At 45.5% G+C, this 22,987-nt stretch overlaps 1 protein-coding gene across 1 annotated transcript in view; it reads right to left on the reverse strand.

Moving 5' to 3' along the window:
• WNT10A (Wnt family member 10A) overlaps nt 1-14,558 on the reverse strand; it is a 49,046-nt gene extending 34,488 nt beyond the window's left edge. The window contains exon 1 of the mRNA XM_083624764.1: nt 10,675-14,558. Within this exon, the coding sequence (XP_083480890.1) occupies nt 10,675-10,736 (62 nt within the window). The 5' untranslated portion in view covers nt 10,737-14,558. The remainder of the gene's footprint in view (nt 1-10,674) is intronic.
• Nucleotides 14,559-22,987: the final 8,429 nt, after the last annotated feature.

Below are 22,987 nucleotides of genomic sequence, written 5' to 3' on the forward strand. Positions count from 1 at the left end.
CCCATTCACTGCACAGGTGTGTCCTCTGCATGATGGAGAGTACCCCACTTCCAACCAGCTGCCAGTCCTTTATTTCCCCTCAGCTAATGAAGTCATGCTTTCCTCCTGTGAAGAGGCTTACAGAGCAATTGTATGCACCAGGTACACGGGAGCGGGAGATATGCTGCTGCTACTTTGAGAGGAGAATAGCCCCCGTCCTAGACTTGCCAAGGCCAGGGAAACACACAAACGCAGAAAATTGCGGAGTAGCATAAGAAAAGCTGTCATGCTCTCAGCATCCCTGGAAACAGCAGTGGCATTGGTTGAGTAGAGTGTCTAGCCTTTGCCAACAGTGGGCTTATCTGCATATGGGGGTGGGCATCTTCCCTGTATGGGGGAAACATCACCCCTCACTGTTGGGGAGGAACAGCAATAGAGCTCAGATATATGAGAGGCAGTTGCAATAGTTATCTGTTAAAGAACCTGATCCCCTTCCCTGCGTTTACCTGTGTGGACTGCTGTCTCCTGGCCTCCCCGGGTGCAGAAGTCACTGCTGGGTCATGGGCATAGCCAGGGTTTATTTTAGGGGGGCGGGCATTATGTTAGCTGGGGGGTACCAAATTATCTGTGATGTAATTGGTCAGTTAGTTCAGTATTATTATTTATTTACTTGATTTGGGGAGGCAGCTGCACCCCACCCCACCCCGGCTACACCCATGTGCTGGAAGTCCCAAGATGAAGTGCCTGTGAGCGTTCTAAGCAAAGACCCGTTTACAATGCGCTCAAGTTCCCAAGCATGTTCTGGAGGTGGGTTGTTTAGTGCAAAATGCTCCCTTTGGGCATCAAGCGCCCTTTCTCCAGAGCTTCCACTCACGAGCGTTCCCCCTTGTGGGCTTTAAATGTCTATGGCATAGGGACAAATTCTATCATAGGGACACACATCCTTTCATCAGAGTTGTGGTCTCTTTGTGTGAGGTTTATATACAGTGGTACCTCTGGTTGCGCACGGGATCTGTTCCGGAGCTCCAGTCGGATCCCAAGGAATTCACAACCGGAGGTGCCGCTTCTGTGCATGTCGTGGTAGAGCGCTTCTGTGCATGCGGAGAAACCCGGAAAAATACTTCCGGGTTTGCCGCATTTGCATCCTGAAGGATACGCAACCAGAGGTGTGCGTATCCAAAGGTACCACTGTACTGGCTGTGGCATATATCCATATGCTATGCTCCACTGTGACAACATGATGGGGTGGCCATGAATATCCAGGCAGCTTAAAAAACAGAAACCAAAACCCCCCCATTAGTTAATAGGAGGGAGATTTCTTACTCCAGGTCTGTGGGGTGTAAAGTTGCACCATCAATAGGAGTGTGATCATGGTCTTGAGGAGACAGTGCAAGTTTGCTCCTCCCCTGTGCCAACCCCATCCTGCCCACAACTCCCCAGTTTCAGTACTTCCACCAGCACAGTCTCATGGCAGAGCAGATTTGCAGTGCTCTGTCAATGTATCTCCTGTTTTGTCAGCACAGCAGGAGTTCTGCCAAATCCTATGTCTTAGCAGCCAGCAAAGCTGAAGTACAGGATTGCTCTTTTTTTATATGACTCCAACGTCTACAGTGGTGCTAAACAACTTAACATTCTTTCAACCCTTCCCCACCTCTTCCTTGATTTATAAACACTGTTAAGGATATGCAGCTGAAGAATCCCCCATGCTGTTGGTCTACCAGGTATCATAGGTGTGTCGCTCTCACAGAACAGGAGGCACCAAATAGAAAAGCAGATACCTTTTGACCTGTTCAAGATTTTTAACAGCAGCCCGATGACGTTTTTCTTCAGACATAGTCAGGTCTCATTTATTGCAACAGTCAAGATTCAACATATATCAAACCGGTGCACTGCGACTTAAGGAGACCTGAGGCTAAGCTGCCAAGAAAAGGCAAATGGTTGACTTCATACTTTACCTGGGACCACACACGAAATAAGCTCCACCCTCCTGTCTTATAAAAAGGAAATGCAGTAGCAAATCTGCAATATGTCACCCCAACACATCCAGATAGTGTTGAAATCTGATTACCAGGCATCAGACGCCATGTACACAGGATCACACCTTTGTTTAACTAATTGGGAAAAGCTAACATCCTCTGCTTCTGTACTGAGACAATCATTAACACAGGTTGGAATCTGTACTTCATCCATGTAGGCTTACCCTCTTGCCATGGGAACTGTGAAAAACCTGGGATGATTACTAGTTGTCCCATGGAAACCAATCCACACTTTGACTACAATCTTATATGTATCTATGCAAAGATTCCTGCATTGAAGGGGGTTAGACCAGATGATCCTTGTGGTCCCTTCTAACTCTAGAATTCTAAGGTTCTATGAAAGAATCTGAAATCCATGGACCTTATTTGCATCTGACCATGCTTAAGAACAGTCACTAGTTTTGCAAATATATTGGGGCAGTTTATGCCTCTTCCAGCTCCTACTCCTGGCTGCATGTAGCATCCCACAGAGAATATTACTCAGGGAACGTTCCACTCCATATTTCCCCACCCCAAAGTAATAAAAAGCTCATCCAATTGGTCTAGTGGACAGAAATTTGTACTTCGATCCATGGGCCCCAAGTTCAAGTCTCTTTTTTTTTTTTTTTTTTTTTTTTTTTTTAAATAATATTTATTGAAGTTTCCAAAATACAGAAAGAGAAGAAAAGAAATTATGAAGATACATTCAGAACCTTATTTTCAAACATCCACTTTCTGGGACTCCCCCCTTCCCCCACCCCTACTGTATTCCCCTTTCATATTGTTGTTTCCACAAGTTCTATTTCTGATTTAAAGCACAATTTATATACCCCATTGTTCAAATTTAAATTTATACAAACCTTATGCAACACCCTTGATAAAAAAAAAGCAAAAGATCTCTCCCCATAGCCCACCCCCTTTTCTTTCCACAATGTCCCCCTTTTTTCCCATTAAAGTAAAAGCACACAGAATAAAAGTATAAAAAAAATAAAAAATATATTAGAAAAAAGAAAACCAATTCAGAAAATAGTTGCAAGCCTTTGGATTCTAATTCTCCCTCCCCTTCCCCGGTTTAATTTCCCTTATCCTCCAATCTATGTTTCCAGCCTGGAAATCTTAAGTCCATCAATCCCATTTTTCCCCCAACTCCTTGCAGAATTATTTCCCATTTCTAGGATTACTTTCTTTAAAAATTAATTCCTAAATCTTTAAAAATGTCAAATTATAAAATTCCCCCCATTGTTCTTTCAAGGTTATAGTCCAGCTTCCTCTTGTTCCGCTGCTAAAACTTTCTTATTCAGAAGTTTAGTAACTCTACATGGGTTGTTGTTATTCAGGAACAAAAACTTGCGTTCAGTCCCTTCCTTCTTCAGTAAGGTATTCTGTTGTCTCCTTTTAGTCTAAACACCCTGTAGACAAGATTCAGTTTCCGTTTTGCAGCTTTCCCAGGAGATAACCAGTTCTGTGAAATTCCGGAGTGTTGTATTTTTCCCGGCTTACGCCCATCTTTGTAATGTCCCGAAACTCCTCTAGGGGGGTTGTTGTAACTTTGTTTCCAAAAATCCGATTGTTCTCCGTATTTTCGCCATTTTGTATTCAAGTCTTAACAAATTATATCAAGTTGTAACAAATTTGACCAGCAAGGTCCTTGTAATAAAATCCTCTTTAATATTCCGACTTTGACAGCTACTTTGACAGCTGTCAAAATCACCGACTCTTTTCACCAGGCTCACTCCTCAATCGCCCCGGTTCCCAGGGAGGGGGGTGCATTTTCCTTCTCCTTCAATTCTTCCTCCAGCACAATTCTTGTACTTTCCCATCATGGAATTCTTAATTTAGCAAAGATACCGTTCTTTTTGGGCCTTGGCTTCCCAATCCTTGTTTTAAAATGTCTACAATAGGGAGGGGGACTGACTTCCTTTTTAGATCCCCCCCCGCTCGTCTCAAATCCCAAAAATTTTTCTTCTTTTAAACCCGATTTCCAATTTACTCACGGGTTGTTGTTAAAAGTCCAAATTCTCAATGGAAGAAGTCAGCGCTCTCCGCCGGATGGCATGCGGCTTCGCTCGGCAGGGATGGCAGAGGACTCAAAGCACCACGCTTCTCCCCGGCACCCGATCCGTAGCCTTTAAAAAGGCTCCTTCACGAGTCGGGAGGGCGCTAGCGGTGCTAGCCGAGTCTCCAAGTCCACGGCCCCCGTGGCCGTGGTTTCTAAGGGTCCCCGCATCGCCGGTGCGGTAAAACCCAGCCCCTGCCGAGCCGGCTCCCTCCGGAGCTCGGAGGGAGTCCGCCATTCGGCGATGGCGCCAACCCGGAAGTCCCCCAAGTTCAAGTCTCATCCCTATCACCAGCTCTGTATATTACTTATTTCATGCATTTATATCGCACCTTTTTGCCATGGAGCGCTAGTCCTTGTACAAGGTTCTCCCCTTCCTCATTTAATCCCCACAACAACCCTGTGAAGGCTGAGCAGCAGTGACTGGCCCAAGGTCACCCAGTGAGCTTCATGGACAAGTAGGGATCTGAACTTTGGTCTCTCATATCCTAGTAAGACACTCTAATCACTACACCACACTGGCTCTTGGGCATCACTGGAGCCTCTGGCCCTTTAACACATCTGTAATGTGGGAACCGCAGAACACTGTAAGAGCAAACACAAGATCAGAAAGTAGGTGCATTCGAGAAGACCTGTTAGAATCGTGAACTCAAGCTCCTCACTCACCATACTCCCTTTTACACCCACACAACCACAGTCCAACACTGCTTGCTTGCACACACACACACACACACACCTCACCCACATAAAATACACACACATATACATACTGTATGCCTCCTTACTGGCAACTCCTGCAGCCAAGCTGGTGCCAAACATATTGCTCTGCTTTCCATTGGGCCACATCAGTGAGCGGGTCTTGTTGTCTGGGCAGCCTAGGACCTCCCTACACACTGCCTAGGCTTGTGGCCCAGGAAGGTCACTTCAGTGCTGCTTGCCCCCTGGCTTCACCCCCCTGGAGACACAATCCATTGTCTCTCAAGACAGAGGGATGCCGACAACAAGTCCATCACATTGTCTGTTCTATCCATACAATTGCATAAGCAGACACTAAGCAGAAACACACTCTGTAGACATTAATCCTTGCATGTACATAACCAATTCTCTCTCTCCCACCCCCACCCCCACCCAGTGGTTTGCCTTACATGCCACTGTGCCTCAGTTCTCCTCTAAGTGTTTCTTATAATAGATCTGAAATGCATTTTTCCAGACCTTCACATTGGCAAATTCCCCATGGATTACTGGTAAATGCAACAGGCCTTCTCACTCCCTTTGCAGCTACATCCTGGTGGAGAGTGTCAAGCAGACGCTGCCTTGATATCTTCATTGAACAGAATCCATTCCACTCACTTGGGGTGGCTCATGATGGCCAAGGGATGGTTGGGTTGGATTCTGAGAGCCCAACCCACTGTCCGATAGAGGGGAGTGAGACTGGTTCAATCGCACTGGGTACAGAGCCTCCGAGCCCCAGGGGGCATCTCAAATATGATTTAGAATGAAGGGCAAGAGGTTGAGGGGTGCTGAATTTTAGTATCACATGGGTTGCTGCTGAACCTTGAGACCCCAAGATCCGCCACTGCCACTATCATTCCCCACCTACCCTAGCCTTAAGCATCCTTCCACTGTTTTAGTGTTGAGAAGCAAGTGTCTGTCAGTCTTAGGAACTGACTGTAGGCTTTTTCATTTATCCCATTTGGCAGGCAAGTTTCTTGTGCTATCCAAGTCTCACCCGAACCCGGTGTCCTTTCCTCCCCCTCACATCCTGCCATCCAAATAACCGACATACACTGACATCGCTCCTACGCCCCTGCGGAGATCATCCCCACCCTCGCAGAAGCAAGACTTCCTTAATCCCCCTTTCTTCATTCTCCCTCCCCAAATAGACATTACAACACACACACCACATGCACATGTTCTTGTCTGGCCCGAAAAGCACAAGGACTTTTATGGGGGGGTGGATCCCGGCAAAAAGACCCACAGAGTTTGGGGAGAGGAAAGATGGAAGTGTCAAGAAGGGCAGTTTACCATGTCTGCTCTTTGAATCTGATTGACCTGTGCTCCCCCCACCCTCTCACTCTATAGCACTAAATGAGTTGAAACACGATTTCACAGTGAAAGGCCCGCAGGTCACAGGCTGTGGTTGCTACTGCTTTAATTAATACAAGTTCCAACGGTAATAAATTATATTTTTTGGAGGGGTGGCAGTAGGGGGTGGAGAGAAAAAAACTAACCCAAAAATAACTATTACAAACAAAACAAAGCAAAATGGAGACGGGAGGGGGAAGGAAGTATATATAATTATTAACCCTTCCCCAGACTCTCAACACAAATGTTTTGTGATGGGGGGAGATTCAATCAGGAGGCAGATAGTAGCGCACAATGATGAAATGAGGAACATTTCCCATTTATCCCAAAATGGGGGAAGGAGAGAGGGAGCCGTAATACCTGTTTGAACTGAGGTAACCTTAAGAAACAGGAGGCTGAGTGCACATTACGCACTTCAAGTACATTCAAATGACATTTCCTCCCACAAGGAAATTTGGGCACTGTAGTTTCTTAAGGATTACTGGAGAGATAAACTACAGTACCCAAAAGCCTAAAGGGTGGGAAATGTGTTTCCAATGTGCTTTAAAGGTACAGAATCATAGAATCGTGGAGTTGGAAGGGATCCCTGAGGATCATCTAGTCCAACCCCCTGCAATGCAGGAATCTCAACCAAAACATCCATGGCAGGTGGCCATCTGACCTCTGCTTAAAAACCTCCAAGGAAGGAGAGTCCACACTTCCCAAGGGAGACCATTCCATTGTCAAACAGCTCTTACTGTCACAAGGTTTTTCCTGATGTTTAGCCAGAATTTCCTTTCTTATAACTTGAATCCATTGGTTCGAGTCCTACCCTCCGGAGCAAGAGAAAACAAGAAGATACTGGAAGATGGCTATCCAATCTTCTCTCAGTCTCCTCTTTTCCAGGCTAATTATGCACAGGCAAGCCTGAGTCTTCCACTTCTTGAGGTGACCTAAAGTTCAAGCAGGTGTCGTAGCTTCCCCACAATTCAAAATAAATGGGAAATGTTCCAGCATCATCACAAAACAAAATCAGAAGTTTGTTTGAGAACATGTGATTTGACCACCTGTACTCATCTGAGACAGTAGATTCTCCTACCCAGATGCTAGAGCCTCGAGGTGTTTAGGAGAAGGCCTTCCCCACCACCACCTCCCTCACAAGCTCTAGCAACATGTAGGCTCCCAAGCCTTGATCATTGCCTCTGGGCTGCAGACTGTAACGGCTGGCAGAGATGCCAAATTATTTTCTACCTTCAACACCTGTGTGGCAAAAGGCAGAAATGCAGCAGGTGAATTCCCAGCACAGTGCTGCCATCGCAAGCAAAAGTTCTGAGGCATTTCTGCTTTTCACCGTCTCTGCTGGCATGGCAGAAAAACCCTATCAGGAAAAAGCAAAAGCGGGCAAAGGCTGGACAATTCACCCTGTTCCCAAGGTATCCACGTTTTAATCTGAATCAGGTGCATTTGACTATTTTCAAGCACCCAGACTGGATGTGCTCTCAGAGCAGGCCTCCCTTCAACCTGGGGCTTATCCACACTTACCTTTTGCCCCATGCTTTCCAGGCACAGGCCCAAACTTTAGCGCTCCATAGCCAAGAGCTCTTCTTTCCCTGCAAAAACCCGCCCTTTAAAACCAATGCACAACAAACGTCAATTTGTGTTTTCCGTGGACTGCCGTTTGCTCCAATTCAGCCGTAAAGAGCAGGTTTCCATGGGGAAACCTCAAGAGCAAAAAGAAAGTGCTCAGACACAGAGATTTAAAGAGCAGGCAGTGCCCGGAAAGCGCATAGGAAAAGTAAGTTTGTCCTCCTGTCATTATTGGATCCATCAGCCCCCGCCAACATGGAATTATGGTAGTTGTGGTCCCAAACACAAGACTGGAAAAGGCTACTATAATCCATTCATTATTCCCTTATTTCACTGGTTGTACCTCCTATGTGCCCCCCCCACCCAAATGTAGCATGGTAATCTGATATCTAAGAGAGAGCAGGACTATGGCTAAACAAAAATGAGCAATGCACTTATTCTTATCAATTCACACTCCCAGGAGGGAAGTGACTGCATCCTAGGTGTCCCCACCAGCTTTAACTGGGCATGACAGTCTGATAGTTATGAGGCCAGTCCGCTGCACTGTTAAAACATGCCCTGTTTCTACTTTGTGTCTGTGCCCCTTCTAACCACAACCTCTTGATCAGTAGTATTTCCTTTTGAAATCTAACATCACAACCAGAAATCTAGTATCCACTGCCTGACTCTCAGCTGACAGCAGAATTTGCAAGATCGCTCATGTGCAGAGGGGTGTGTGGCTCAGGGTGTTAGGAAGCGCTCACTTCCCCCAAAACCCATTCCAAGAGATGACTCCTTCCTTGCACCCATGTACAGGAGCCTGAGAGAGACAGTTACCTTGCATATTATTTACCAAGAGGGAAGGGACTGGCCCAAGGGCTCCCAGGAAGAGCTGGTGTCAGAGTCTGTGCCAAATGCAAGGCTCACTCTGAGCCCCAAAACAACCAGGCCCCAAACTCAGAGGGGAGGCGTTTCTGCTCTTTGGCACGGACCAGGCTCTAGCCCTCAAGGAAGGGACCTGCCCTTCGAAGAAAACGATTAAGACATTGTGTGTCTTTCATAACAAGGCAGCTCAGAACAGCGCGGCATTTCTCCCTAATGAGAGCAGCCTTCTGCATGCCTTGGCGCATGCCTTTCATCCAAGCATCCCCAAGCCTTTTCCAAACATGATGCTGATTGATTGATTAATTAATGAAATCATCACCTCCCCCCACCCTTTTATATAGGCATGTGTATATATGAGAAAATGCTTCCAATCCCACGGGGTCTTTGAAAAACACAAATTACGTAAACATTTTTCTTCTCTGTTTAAATGATTCACAAAGAGGAACAATGTGGCTGCTAATCCCACAGAATGATACAACAGCCAGGACTCCAGAAGCGAACACAGGAATCCAGTTTCTCCACTAGACCCCAAATTCTCTCCCTAAACTGGAAAGGTAATGATCACCCATCCCACATGCTCTGAACGCTGCTTCCTTCCCATTGCTAGAATAGATATTGGTGATTATATCCTCCAAGTTTCCTCTTTTTCTATGAATGGATGTTCATTTTCTGCTGACAACTTCACTGTTAAACCTATTTTGGGTTAACATATTTTCAGTACTAATGCTGCTCCTTGTGGGTAATTATTTATTCACTTTCTATTCCCACATACGCATTTTCCCATTCCCAAAAATCTCAACACCGGCAATCCCAGTTGATCATCAATATAAACCTATACAGAAGGTAAAATGGACAGCGAGATGGGATAGAAACTCAAAGCCACCCAGTGATCTTCATGACTAAGCCAGGGATTTGAACAAAATTTCTCACGCCCAAACTTAGAACTCAAACCACGTGCTTAAACTCCAGTCAGATAATTCGGGGGGGGGGGGTGTTCTGCAGCACTTCCACATAAAATTGCTAAATTGGGTAGCTGCAATGAAACCAAAAGCCATTCAGCTGAAATCTTGGGACTACAGAAGGACCCAATGCACCCTAACAGGTTACCCAATCAATAAAGAAGAGAAAAAAGTGAGATCCCTAAGAGACTACCATCATAATAGAACACAACCTATGATAACACAGAGCAGGACAGATTACTGGGTTTATATCCTATACAACACTCTTTATTAAAGCTTAGCTAAGTGTAGTACAACTGACTTTTGGGAAACAAAGATTTTCACCTGCTCCTGCACACCAGAAGGATCCTGTGCTGGAAAATGAGTAAGGCCCTCTCAGAGAAAAGACTGCCAAATTTCTGAGAGTCTCAAATGAATGAATTCAGTGCGACCAAAAAGAGCTACCCATTGCCTCAAGCAAACTGGTGTTTTGTTCTAGTCGTAGATAGTGTCAATCCTACCCAGAGGATAAAACCAATGGATTTTGCTCTATACATGGCATTGGGACTCTTAAATTCCTGGCTCCAAAGCGGGAATTGTGACTGGTAAATGAGAGCAGACATCCAGGAGCCCGATCCCTCAGTTTCTCTAGCACCACTTCCAGGAGAAGAGGCACAGACCCCTAACCCAGAACTCAAAAAGTGACAGAGGAATGGAGGCTCTTCCCCAAAATGTTTTCATGTCAAAGCAAATGCCCATTGGCAAGAATTTCACCATTACGGATGGGGTGAGAGAATATGTCTGTAGAGGGAGATGACAGCCCGGATTATAAAGTGCCTGGGGAGGTGGGAGAGAGAGGAGGCGTGAAATAATCCTGATGACTAGAACCACTCGTAAAAGAGACAAATCTGCTTCGACACTGCATTCCTGGGAGAGTTGTAATTATAGAAACGGCTCCCAAGTGACATCTCCTCCAAGCCCTTGGGGGTTTCGAGGGGCTGCATTAGGAGGGGATATGTAATTAATCTCCTCTTAGCATGGTGCGTATGCTGGGGGCATTGGATTGGGGGAAGGCTGTCAATTCCGGGCTGCGTGGTAAAGGCCTCGCCAACGAGTGGAGAGGGTTTGGAAAGCGGGGAAGCCAGAGAAAACCAAAAGGAGACGGTCTTACCTTTGGCCCCAGAGACTGAGGAGAAGCAGGGGGCAGAGCCAAAGAAGCAGAGTTTGTCCCATCCTGGCTGCTGGAAGTTTTAGTCTGTCTACCAGCTGGTTCTTCTTGTTTAAGGGCTAGTAGGGTGGGGATGGGGGTAGGTTGTCTCTTCGCTGCTTGCTGCTGCTGCTGCTGCTGCTGCCGTCGATTTGCGCTCTTTCTCTCTACCCCTGTCACTTTCCCCTGCTCTTTTAGGACCTCATTGATCGCCTTGGATTGGAGAGGGAGGTGTTTTTGTTTTTTCGACAGCTCGTTGCAAAGATTTGCAAGCCCAAACTGCAGCGAGCACCTCGGGCCTGCCCTCTCTCTCTCTCTCTTCCCCACCCTTCTCGTTCCTTCAGCAGGGCAGCTGGTTTTCGAAGAGGCGTCGAGGGTTAGTCGTCGTCGGTGAAGGTAGCAACGGGCTCCACGGTTGTCCTCGGAGCTCCATGCGGGCAGGTCCTCCTCCTCCTCCACCCCCCATCCGAGAGCGCTGGGAAGAAAAAGAAGGAGGCTGGCAAAGATCTCTCTCTCTCTCTCTCTCTCTCTCTCTCTCTCTGCCTCCCTGTCTTATGTACACACCCTCTTTCCTTTGCAACTTTTGAACCCCCCACCCGGCTTGCTGAAGTTGCAAGCAGGGGCTGCAGCGGCTCTATCAGGGCAGGGTAATCTTTCTCCGGGGGGAAAGGAGGGGGCAAGGGTGGGGTCAGGCCGGGCCCGGCGGGCACGTGCGGCCCCCGCAGCCCGCCCCTCCACTCATCGCGGCTGCTCCCGCCGGGGCAGCTGGCGACCGAGCCGCGAGGCGGAGGGCGTACGAGGCAGTGCGCCGCGACCGGCGACCACGGCGGAGGCGGATTCTTCTCGGCCTGGACGGGACGGTAAAGCAGCAAAAAGCTCTCCACGCGCAGCGAGCAACCGCCGAGCCAGCGCCCCAAGCCCGAGTCCCGACACGCCCGTGCAGGAGCCCTCGGGCGGGCAGGCGGGAAAAGGACGGGCAGGGAAGCGTGTGCCAACCGCACACCCTGAGACATGCACCCTCGCACACACACGCACGCATCTACAGAGACGCGCACAGCCATCCCGTGCAACCCTGGCCACACTTGCTCGCCCACCTCCTTTGCAGAAGTAACGGCTCCAACGCGTGCACGGCCCAACGCTGAGAACACGCGCAGAGGCGCGCATCGCCATGCACACAGCAGGATGCGTATCAGGAGAAATGGGCGCACAACACGTTCGCGCAAAACAGGCGCAACACCCAGCAGTCACAAACATTATTTGCATAGATTATTTATATGCTGCAGACTCACTCCATGTATATTTTTTGCTAACTATCCACCGGACTTTCCAGCCCGGGCATGCAGCTGCATCACTGTGTGTGGCCGAAACACAACTGCAGCACCTACCGACACAGTTGAAAATGACCACACAAATGCATGCACAGCTCTGCAATCCGATAGCTCAAGGCTCGCACACACATCACCATCATCTGGCCAGTTACGTACAACCTGTTCGTATGCGTCCTCGTGTAAACAAAGAATCTTGCAAACAGGGTCCATGGATCCTTCCAGGTACACATGTATATACAGCCTTAGCTTTTCCATATTCACACATACAGGTACAGGGTTCATTAGTTACGTTATTGCTGTATCCTGCTCTAATATCAACAGATACAGGGCAGTTTAGGAATGTTTTAATTAATAGACAAATTGCCCCATATGTCATTCAATTACACAGCCCTGCTCTTTAATCATTAGATAGCTAGGACTTGTCTGTTCTGGGTAGATGGACGGAGTGGAGGGAGGGGCTTGCTGGTCAATGGTCGCTCCTGCCTCATATAGGAGTCGGGGCTCTAGATGGTGTTCCTTATGAGGCCTTGACTATTCGGTAGGTGCTGTAGGATAACCAGAGCTATTTGGGTTTCTGAAACCTTTAAAAATTATCAGTTCCCATCATGGTAATGAAATAGCCTGGGGGGAAATGGATGGGTTTGTTTACAAAATGTATTTTTATTAGCATTATTTGTACCTACAGTTATGACACTCGAGTACCTTTAACGTGCTTCAAATCCCTGTTGAGGGTTTGAGAAATACCTGCATGTCTGCTGCCATTCTTAAGCATTAAGAAATGAGATTATTGGCCTGAAAGGCTTGTGAAGTTTACAGTCATTGATCAAAATGCAGATAGATAGTGTTAGCTTTAAACTTCCCTTTAGTCCAGTGGTAGGGAACCTATTTCAGCTTGAGGGCCACATTCTCTTTGGGGCAACCACATGGCAGTGGTGGGTGGGGCAAGAGGCAAAAGTAGGCGGGGCAACAAATATAACGTTTACCTTTGTTCAGTAGACTACTTTTCTACACCCTCTCTTACACGCACCCTCTCTATTCTCCACCCAAGCAAACTGGAAAGCATTATTTACCCGATTTCTTATTATTATTACTTTATTCACGATTCATCTTGCATCCAAAGGTCTCAAGGTGAATTGCATAGCAAACAAGTAAATATTAAGGACGCACATGAAAAGTGACCACACTGAACATCCCCCAAGTAAATATTTCCCACCATGAAATTATCAGAAGCAATCACCACAAAACAGCAAGCAGCTAAAAACATCCAAAAAGCAAACAAGGAACAACTATGAACATTCAAATACTTGGGTGCATTCAATAGTCCTTAGCCTTGAGCTGAAAAGTTGTCGGAGCCAGACATACCGTCCTGGGGAGAACATTACAGAGATGGAGAGTCATGGCACAAAAAGGTAGGGGGGACATTAACAACTGCTTAATTGCCTGTCATCCTTATTCGTATATATATTTTTTATTTTTAGAGCAGGAGGGAATGGGGAGCAGAAGGCTTCTTTCCCCCACATCTCCAAGGACACATTCCAGCTGAGTAAAAATACAGGGAGGGGGCAGTGAGAGTATGGCTTGGAGAGAGTTCCAAGGGCCAGATGGAGAGCTCTGAGATTCCCCACCCCTGCTAGAGATTGCCTTGTCTTCTCTTGCTATATATTGGGCCAAAGTCTGTGAGCCCTCAAGCTGCCAATTGAGAAGCTGCCACTTGATGCCTATGGAGAAATCAACTGCAAACCACATAAGTAGATGTAGACTTTACAAGTAGGGTGAATGTGCCCATGTGAAGAGGAGCAGCAGAGGCAAGGGTGCTGGCTTCTCTCCCCTCCACCATCATTTCATTTGCCTTCCAACTTGGTAATGGTGACTAAGGAAGCATTGGAGCCAACTCCTAGGGATTGAGGTACCTTTGCCCCTCCCCCAATAAAATATTAGAGAGAGCCAGGCCAAGTACATAGGAGAGGCTGCAAAGCCACCTCCCCAACAGCAGTTTGGCTGCCACTTGGGGCAGGAGTGGGGCAGGATGCGGTGAGGATTGATTTCTTGTGCAGCCCCAACCTCAGCGCCCCACCTACCCTGCACCTCCCCCCACCATCCAGGTAAGGGGCAGTGACACTGCTGTCGGGGGGGGGGCAGCTCAACAGCAGCTTCTGCCAGTATTTCCCCTTACATGTTTACATTGCCCAAGTTTTCACTGCTGCACAGGAGTTATCTCTTAGTCTAATCTACTTTACAGGCTTGTAGTTGTGAGGATAAAGTGTGGCAGGGGTGTGGGGTGTGAACCACACGCTGCCACCCTGAGTTCCTTGAAGGAAGGGCAGCAGTTTAAAACTGGAATAAATAATTTGCCCGGTGGATCGATCAGTTAAAGTTCAAATAAATAATGACATTTCTTTTTTTAAAAAACAACAACCCGTAACTACCAACCATGGTAAAAGTGAATACATATTTTTCTGTTTATTTTTCTGAATGCTAGCATGCACCTCTGTAGTCTTCTGTTTCATAATAAACAGCTTTTGATACTTGTGGTTTCACCTGAGAATTCAAGGGTTTTGGCACTGGCATTGCTCACTTTGAGACCTCATGGGCCGAATCCACATAAAGGTTTGGGTGTTGGACAGATGTGCATCCAGTGAACATATATCCCCCCATCCCCGTCTTACTCCTGCTGTGACTAGATGGCTCTGCTGCTCAATGGATGCACACATAGATGGAGCAAAAGGCAGACGGGAAATTGTTAATGTGAATTCTGCTATGAATTCTGTAAATAATAACATGATAATAATAGGGAAAGCTAATGCATTAATATAGACATTTAGAGTGTCCAAAATGTTTCTCACACACTATGCCAGTAATCTAGAGTGTGAAAGGTAGATCAGATCTGTTCATATCGCAGATGGGAAAATGTCTTGATCAGGGCCAGCCCAAGACATTTTTCTGTCTGAAATGAAAGACAAGATGGTGCCTCCTGCCTATTCCAGGTACAGAAGCTGACCGGAGTGCAGAGGTGTACCTAGGCCTTCTTGTACCCTTGGCAAGGAGCTGTATCCCTGCCCCATATCCTTGTGCCCTTGGCAATCACTGTCTCTCTCTGTCTTTCTTCACAATTTTTGCACCCTCTTGGGCCAACTTAACCAACTTCTGGGAACGCCCCTGCTAGAGTGAAAATTGAATTTGCCTTCAACTCTGATGATGGAATAGCATCCTGAGGCAGCAGGCTGGTTCTAGGGTGGACAGGATAGGCTGTACAACAAATGTAATTTTGTCTTCCAAAAGAGTGCCGGGGGGAGGGGGGAGAGAAACAGCCACATGCTTCCCCTACTACCCCCCATCATCTGCCACCTAAGGCATTAATCTCATTTTGCCTAATGGTAGGGCCAGCCCTGGTCTTGCCAAAGGGCCTGGCAGTGCAGTCCTCAGCTGAAACTGCTAGCTTGTACAGTGCACTGACTCGTGAACATTCTGCAAATATCTGCCTACCTGGCTCTAGTACTTTTGACGCTTTCCATCAAATTACCTAACATAGTTTCAGAAATTAAGTCAGCGCTAACTGTAGTCCACAAAATGCTTTTTTACCATAAGGAACGTGTTTGTTTTTGAGGTGCCACAAGACTCTTTGTTGTTTCTGTTGGACTACACAGCAACCCGGCTACCCCCTCTGGAAATTGTTACAGAGCTATGGAGCAGTGAGAACATTGGGAGGATTCAGTTGAAACTCAGAATGATTTCAATAAAACTTTTTAAGGATTAGCACATTAAGATAAACTTTTGCAAAGACAAATCAGGTACTTAACTACAAAAGGAGAGAAACCTGGCGAGGCAGCAGCACTGAGTTTCTGTTAACCACAACCTGAACACGAGCCAGCAACTGTGAGGCTCTTGCATAAGAAAAGGTGAAAGAAAAAGGCAAAGATTGGGCTGCGTTACAAAAGGTTGGTGCTTCAGGTGGTAAGCCAGTGCTCTGCTTTGCTCAGTTCCTTTTATACTTCTAACTCTGATAAAGAATGTGTTGAGGCTCTGGGCATCCTGTTATGAAAACATCAGGAAGAATCAAATGTAGGAATTGATTGAATAATAACTGGAATAATTAAAAATTAATAGTGAATTATTATTTTTTTTAAAAATTCATATTTCATCTTGTTATTTATTATGACAAATGTAGGAAGTTGCCTTGGTCCGAAACAGAGCATTTATTTATTTCATTTACGTTTCCAAGGAACTCAAGGTGGCTATGTAGCTCTTCCCCTCTTCACAGAATCCCCATAACACCCCTGTGAGGTAGGTTAGGCTTAGTGTTGCCGTATTTCAAAAAGTAAACATCTGGACAGAAAAGTTGTTTACCTTTTTTGCAAAATCACAAAGAATTTGGCCATTTTTTAGGAAGATCAGCAAAATTTGGCCAATTTCTGCCAGGACACTGCTTCCAGATACAGTATTCCGTGTATGTCTGGGAAATTCCTAGCAACCCTAGTTAGGCTAAGAGGCTTTTATTTTCTCGGTGGGATTTTTCTTCATTGGGAATCTCATGACCCAAGCATGATAAATTCCACGAGGTTGGGGAGTTCTCTGGAATGGAGGATCCTTAAGCGCTCTGGACCACAGTGGATATGGGATTGTGGGGTTTATCTAGAATCATCCGGAACGGCAGCGGGGTTTTCCTCTGCTATTTACAGGTGTTCAAATAATCCCTTTCCTCTCTATAATCACAGCCTTTGTATAAATGGCCTGTGCTGCGTGTTTAAATGTGGTGCACCATGACAGTAGCTGGCTCTGCATTTTTCCACCTAGGCAAAGATCCATGTTTTTCTGTAGTCAAGATGGGAACTGTTATTACTTGGGGCTATGACTGGGCTATAACCTTATAACTCTACATTTGACCCTTATGCAGGCAGATGCTAATCTGCCAAGGATGCCCTCATTTTAGAGAATAACCACAAGCCTGCAATTCTGCCTAGTGGATTTTTAAAACAATCCGTCAACCCTGTGTACTCCAGAAGGCTTCCTTCAGGAAGCAGCTTAATCTCTCTACATGGGACCCTCAGAGAAATAACCACTGAATATTTGTCTCCAAGGAAATTATAGAATCTCTTTATCTGGAGGTTTTCAAGAGAAAATGGGTGATTGGCTGCTGGATGTCATTTAAATTTAAGGAATTTGCTGGGTATGACCCATAGGAACTCTTCTGGATACATGATTCTATCGATCTGTGGAAACAGAACATACTATACAGACACCAAGAAACATCACTATGTTGACGGAAGCCTCTCATGCTGACAGCAAAGCCCTTGCGTACACAAAACATCTCGCTTAAGACATCTCGTCATAAGCAAGCATGACTTTGGAGCAAAGCAGATTCTGTACCACTGAGCCACAGCCCTCCCCCTAAATTTCAAGCTTGCTCTTGCTATACCTAATAAAGACTAAAATATCTTCAAATATCCAGCCCCTCTGGCAAAACTTTGACATCCTTCTATTTCTAACATGGCAAGGCCCAATGACTGTGCTAGATGAAAAGCATCTGCAATGCCTACTTGCTTTAACTAGCAGAATCTCAACCCCTTTTTTAGTTCTCTTGTTGTAAGCTAACGAAAGCAGGCTCTACAAAGGAGCCCAGGAGGCAGCAAACATAGAAGCATTACTTCATCTCTTCCACCTGTTGCTCCAAACCAGCATACCTCAGGAAGCCCACTACATCATCATCATCATCATCATCATCATTTTCAGATTGAATGTTGTTGTTGTTGTTGTTGTTGTTGTTGTTGTTGTTGTTAATGGCTGACTGGCAGAAGCTCTCCAGGGTTTCAGACAAGAATCTTTCCCAGCCCAACCTGGAGATGCCAGGGACTGAACCACTGAGCCACAGCTCTTTTGCAATATATAATTGCCCTAAAATGTAATTCATCAACTAAACACCAGAGACTAATGAAAGATTTTAAACTCCTTATTGTTAACAGTTTTGAAGAGGCTTGGCCTTTCCATCAGAAGGTAAAGCAACATTTATATCAGCGATAGGAAGCTGGTTGCCCTCCAGGTGTTCTGGACTACAACTCCCATAATCCCATGGGCCTATACTGGCTATGCCGATGGAAGCTGAGAGTCCAGTAATAACTGGATGGCTGCAAGTTCCCCATCTTCGATTTACATACACAGTTTCAGTGTAGTAGTGATCAAGGTGACCCAGGAGAAGTCACCTTTCAATATCAGCCTTCTAGTTACAAGGCAAGGGTTTAGGGCAACAGAGATTTGCATATTAGGCCCTTAATGCCCTTCAAGGGTCTCGAGATCCCTGATAAAACCTTAGCAATAAAGGGGCCTTACTCAACAGCACTGGCAGCTGAATCACAGAAAGTGCTGGATTTTCTTCCAGACTCACCAGAGATTTTCTAATCTGATCTCCTTCCATAGAGATGGGGTTGGGCAGGATAAACAATCAACAGTGGAATTAAGAGGAAAGTCTTGAGTTCATTCCATTGAGAACAACACCCCTTTAAGTGCCAATCTGCCATGTCCCAGATAAAGTACTAGTCTTTGTCTCCTCGGGAGCAATGAAAGCTGAAAATTAGGCCTCACCCTCTTCAATCCCTCTCAGTCTGGCCTGTAGGAAGCTTCTTTCACTGTGACACGAATTCAGGCTGGAGGTAGGTGGGAGGAGATAGGAGGTGGTGGCTGCAGACTCACCATACATTTAAAATGCATTCCCCTTCCTCCAGAGAGTCCTGAGGAAGGAAAAAGAGGCGAGGTCCTCTTGTGGATCAGGAATTTGGTCAAGAGGAAGCAGAGAGTAGGAACAAGGACAGTTCTCCCAATGGAGCAGGGCTGTCTAATCTGCGAGGCAGGGTGAGGCAGCTGCTTTGGATAACCTTGCCCGCCCTGCTGCCTCTGCTGACAGCAGCACTGGCTTCTGAAATCTTACGAGAGATTTTCAAAACTTTGTGAGATCTCGCATGAGATCTCAAGAGATTTTGGTGAGATTTCATGAGATCTTGCCAGAACTCGCTGTCCCTTCGCAACTCAGGTCAGGGAGGCTGCAGTGGCGTGTCACGTTCCTGTTTCACCTCGGGCAGTGAAATGGAATGCTAGGCCCAGAATTGTTTCACTTCAGAGATTGAACTTTATGAGACACCATCTGAATATTATTTGAGCCATAATGTGTTTGTAGCTACATAAGCCGCAACAGGTAACTCGGACATTCATCTGAGTTTCTTGCTCAGATTATGTGTGGCACGCCAGGGGCCTATCTTCCAGTAGAAAATCTCTGGATGAAATACACCTTTCGAAGTGAAATGTGTGTTGTTGTTTTTTGGAGCTGAGGGGGTTGCAGAACATGTGTTGGTCACACATGCCTATGCAGACAAGCATTTTGATACCCCCAAACTGAACACCTGAAGCAGAGTTAATTGCTAGTTTATTCACAAGGACCATACGTTATTAATTAAAAACTGGTTTGATATTGAACAAAATTAATAAACAGATTATATTTATCCTTCTATTAATGGCCTTTTAAAAACCACATTTCAGGGAATTTCCACTAAAACAAAATTGCTAGGAAAGTGTGATTCTTCAAACTAAATTTGCTTTTTGGCATTTTCTCCTCCTTCTCCATCACCCATACTTGTTGTAGAAACCACTTAGTCTCTCCGCAGTCTTCAGTGTCAGTCACCTCCTTGCTTGGTACCAACTCCCACCTGAGGACCACACTACCTGGTTAGGCCCACAACTTCCCCTGCCAGTGGGAGACCACAACAGCTGCTTTGAGAAGTGCAGATGCTTGTGGGGATCCTAAATACACACATCAATTTCCAGTCAAATATGAAGGGAAGTGCTTTGATCTGTCTCCAAACCTTAATGACATAATTGGTTCCAAGTGAAGGTATCCCCTTCCTGCTGCTGTTTTACTAGAGCCAAAGAGATGATTTCACAGTCACTCGAGCAGCAGGTCTTTCTCTCCACCCCCAGACTCCATTACAATCTCTTCCCTTAAAGTAGCTAATTCACAGAGGACTGGTGTGCCTAAGTAACTTGGCAGCTTTTTGTGGCACTACAGTGTTGGGCGTGCCTCCCATTCTGCATCACTGCCTAACTAAATATGTTCATTGTAGGGACATGTGGTTCTGTCTTCGTACGTTGCTGAATGAAGGCATGAACCTGGTCTCACTATTTCTCTCACTTGTGACCTTACGGTGTTGAGTGTCTGACTGTGATGTTGCTTGGAGCAATATTGCTCTCTCTCATGAACATGTATTGCTCACAAGTTACTCACATGCATTATGCTGTTTCCATGTTTAGTACAGCTGACTTATTGCTTCACAAATTAATGTTCTTATCAGTGGAATCACTTCATTTTTGCTGTGCACCCAGTGGCGTAGCGTGGGGGGTGCAGGGGGGGCCGGCTGCACCGGGCGCAAGATCTGGGGGTTAGGGTTAGGGGGTGCAAATCCACTGGTTAGGGGGTGCAAATTACTTGCCTTGCCCCAGGTGCTGACAACCCACGCTACGCCACTGTGTGCACCCATTGCCACAAATGACCAAACACTTTGGGGCCATTCCTGATTCTGGTGGTACTTTCTCAGTGTTCTACAGGTGGGGAGAGAGGAAGCACTTAAGCTGTTGGTGATTCTTCTGTTGTCACTCACTGTGGTTGTTCCTGGCAACCTGCTCCAATTTGGCTATTCCAGTAGAAATAGAAGGAAATTCAATTCTGATAAAATACCTACTGAAAGAGATGTATACCAAGACTGTTCGCCAGTTCTCATTTTTGTTTAGGTTTTATGTAATAATAAGTGAACAGGAAGGAGGTGAAATATTTCCTAGTCTCCATTTTAGAACATAGTTGATTATTTTAATGCATGTTGACAATATGGTTTTGGTTTCACATACATAAACTTGAGAAGGCTAATGAGAGATGTTCAAAGTTTCTGCAAGGAATTACTAATAATTTATTCCAAAACAAAAGTGGTAGTGTTTCGTAAAATACAACCACAACCCCTGCCCCAGGTACAGACAGACTATGGATGGGCATGTAATTGTACAGGTCAAAACCTTTACATTTCTGGATATACTTTCCCTGGAAAATGCTCCTGGCTACCCCAGCACATTGTTAAATTTAAAACTTTCAAAACTTCTTAAGCAATGTGGAACTTTACCTGTGGAACAGATGGAAGCTTAGTAATTCCGGCACTGAATATATTCACAAGAAAGATGACGCCATAGTTCTGTCAACTCTAGGTGCGGGTACGTGAAAGCATTAGTTCCCTTGAAAGCCTTCAAAAAAATTTTTGACGATCATGCCTTGCTCTGCCTCAAGGCATTCCAGTAGCTCAACTGCGAACAGTAATAGGCTTTAAGATCTGCTAATGAAACCCTCATTCTGCATTGGCTTAAGCCCTACCTTATGAAGAACCCACATTCTTTCTAGCTAGGAAAAAAAGTTAATGTGAACTGAGTGCAGCAGTGTGTAAGCTTAGATCAGCAGGATGGCCTAGATTTACTTCCTTAAGTAGAAACAGAGGGAAGGCATACTAAATTTTGGTTAAAAAGAAGAATTAACAATTACAGAATTCATCAGGGCATGAAGATGAATCATTATTATTTTCCCATATACAAAAGGGTCCAATATTGTGATACCTTTCTTTTATGCTCTTCTTCAGCGATGGCCTTTGGTAATATTTCATAACATGGTGCCCTGTGTGAGGCCAAAATTTGACGCCCCCAAATGGATCTTCTCAATTATTCATCTTATCCATTTTGCACACCCTCAGATTTGTGCCCTGTGCAGGGGAACTGCCTGCACCACCCTAATTCCAGCACTGCTATTTCTTACGTATAGCCTTTATTATGGCTCCAAGATTTTCAGACATTGGAGGGACGTTACGGCAAGCTTTCAGTTAACCAATGTTTGTGTAGAGGATATTTTTCATGAAGGTGTTTCATTTATACATTCCAGAACACCAAATTTTTTGTTCCGCCATCCCAGTTTATAGCCTTGGGAATGAGCTGAACAAAAAATTGTCCTTTACTGAGAGATCAAAAGAAACATGTCTGTCACCCGCCCTGTTTCTTTCTTTGCTGTGGCAGTGCAGAAACTAAAATTAACACTGGGAACCGTCATGGTGACACTTGTCATTATCCTAATTTGATTATTTGGTTTACTATTTCAGTATTTTCACCATTTATATTGTTTTAATACAGTTTTATACTGTGCAATTAGGTTTGTAATGACCTATGGTTAAAAAATCATATAAACTTGAACTTAAGGCGGGACAAAACACGAAGCCGCAACCGTACAGGGTCATGTTTGACGTACCGGTAATTCTGTATTTCTCTGTCTTCTGAATGCTGGTTTGTATCCAAGATTAGCCATACTCAGAGTAGACCCTGACATAATGAACTTATGCACATTATTTTCAATGGGTCTACTCTCAGTAGAACATATTGAGAAACAATCCGCAATAATTACATTTCCCCCTGTCTTCTGAAATTGGTGATGTGCCTAAAAACCCTAACAACTCTGCAACAAAGAAGCTGAGGGACTTTAATTTCAGGTGGGGATTTTGCAGTACACACCATACATTTAAAGTATATTACTTCCCTGCAAAGGTTCCTAGGAACTGTGGTTTGCACCTCACAAAGCTACAACTCCCAGCACCTCTAAGGAACTACATTTCCCAGGATTCTTGGGGAGAAGTCATGTGGGAGGAGAGACTTGAGATTCAATAGCACCAGGAACTGAACTGAAGCTGGGGAGGGGAGGGGTGGAATGGGGGGCAGGAAACTGAGGCAAGCTACAAGCAGGTCTGGTCCTATGATACAGGAAGCTGAAAAGACCCATTTAAGGGGGCAACATGGTTGGTGGAGTGATAGATGAAGGCAGAATTTGTGTCTGAATGGCAAGGCAAGACAGCATTGTATTTGAGTCTGTTGCTGCATTACTTGCACCTTATATGGTT

Source organism: Podarcis filfolensis, assembly GCF_964270895.1.
Source record: "Podarcis filfolensis genome assembly, chromosome: 1".
Lineage (NCBI taxonomy): Eukaryota > Metazoa > Chordata > Lepidosauria > Squamata > Lacertidae > Podarcis > Podarcis filfolensis.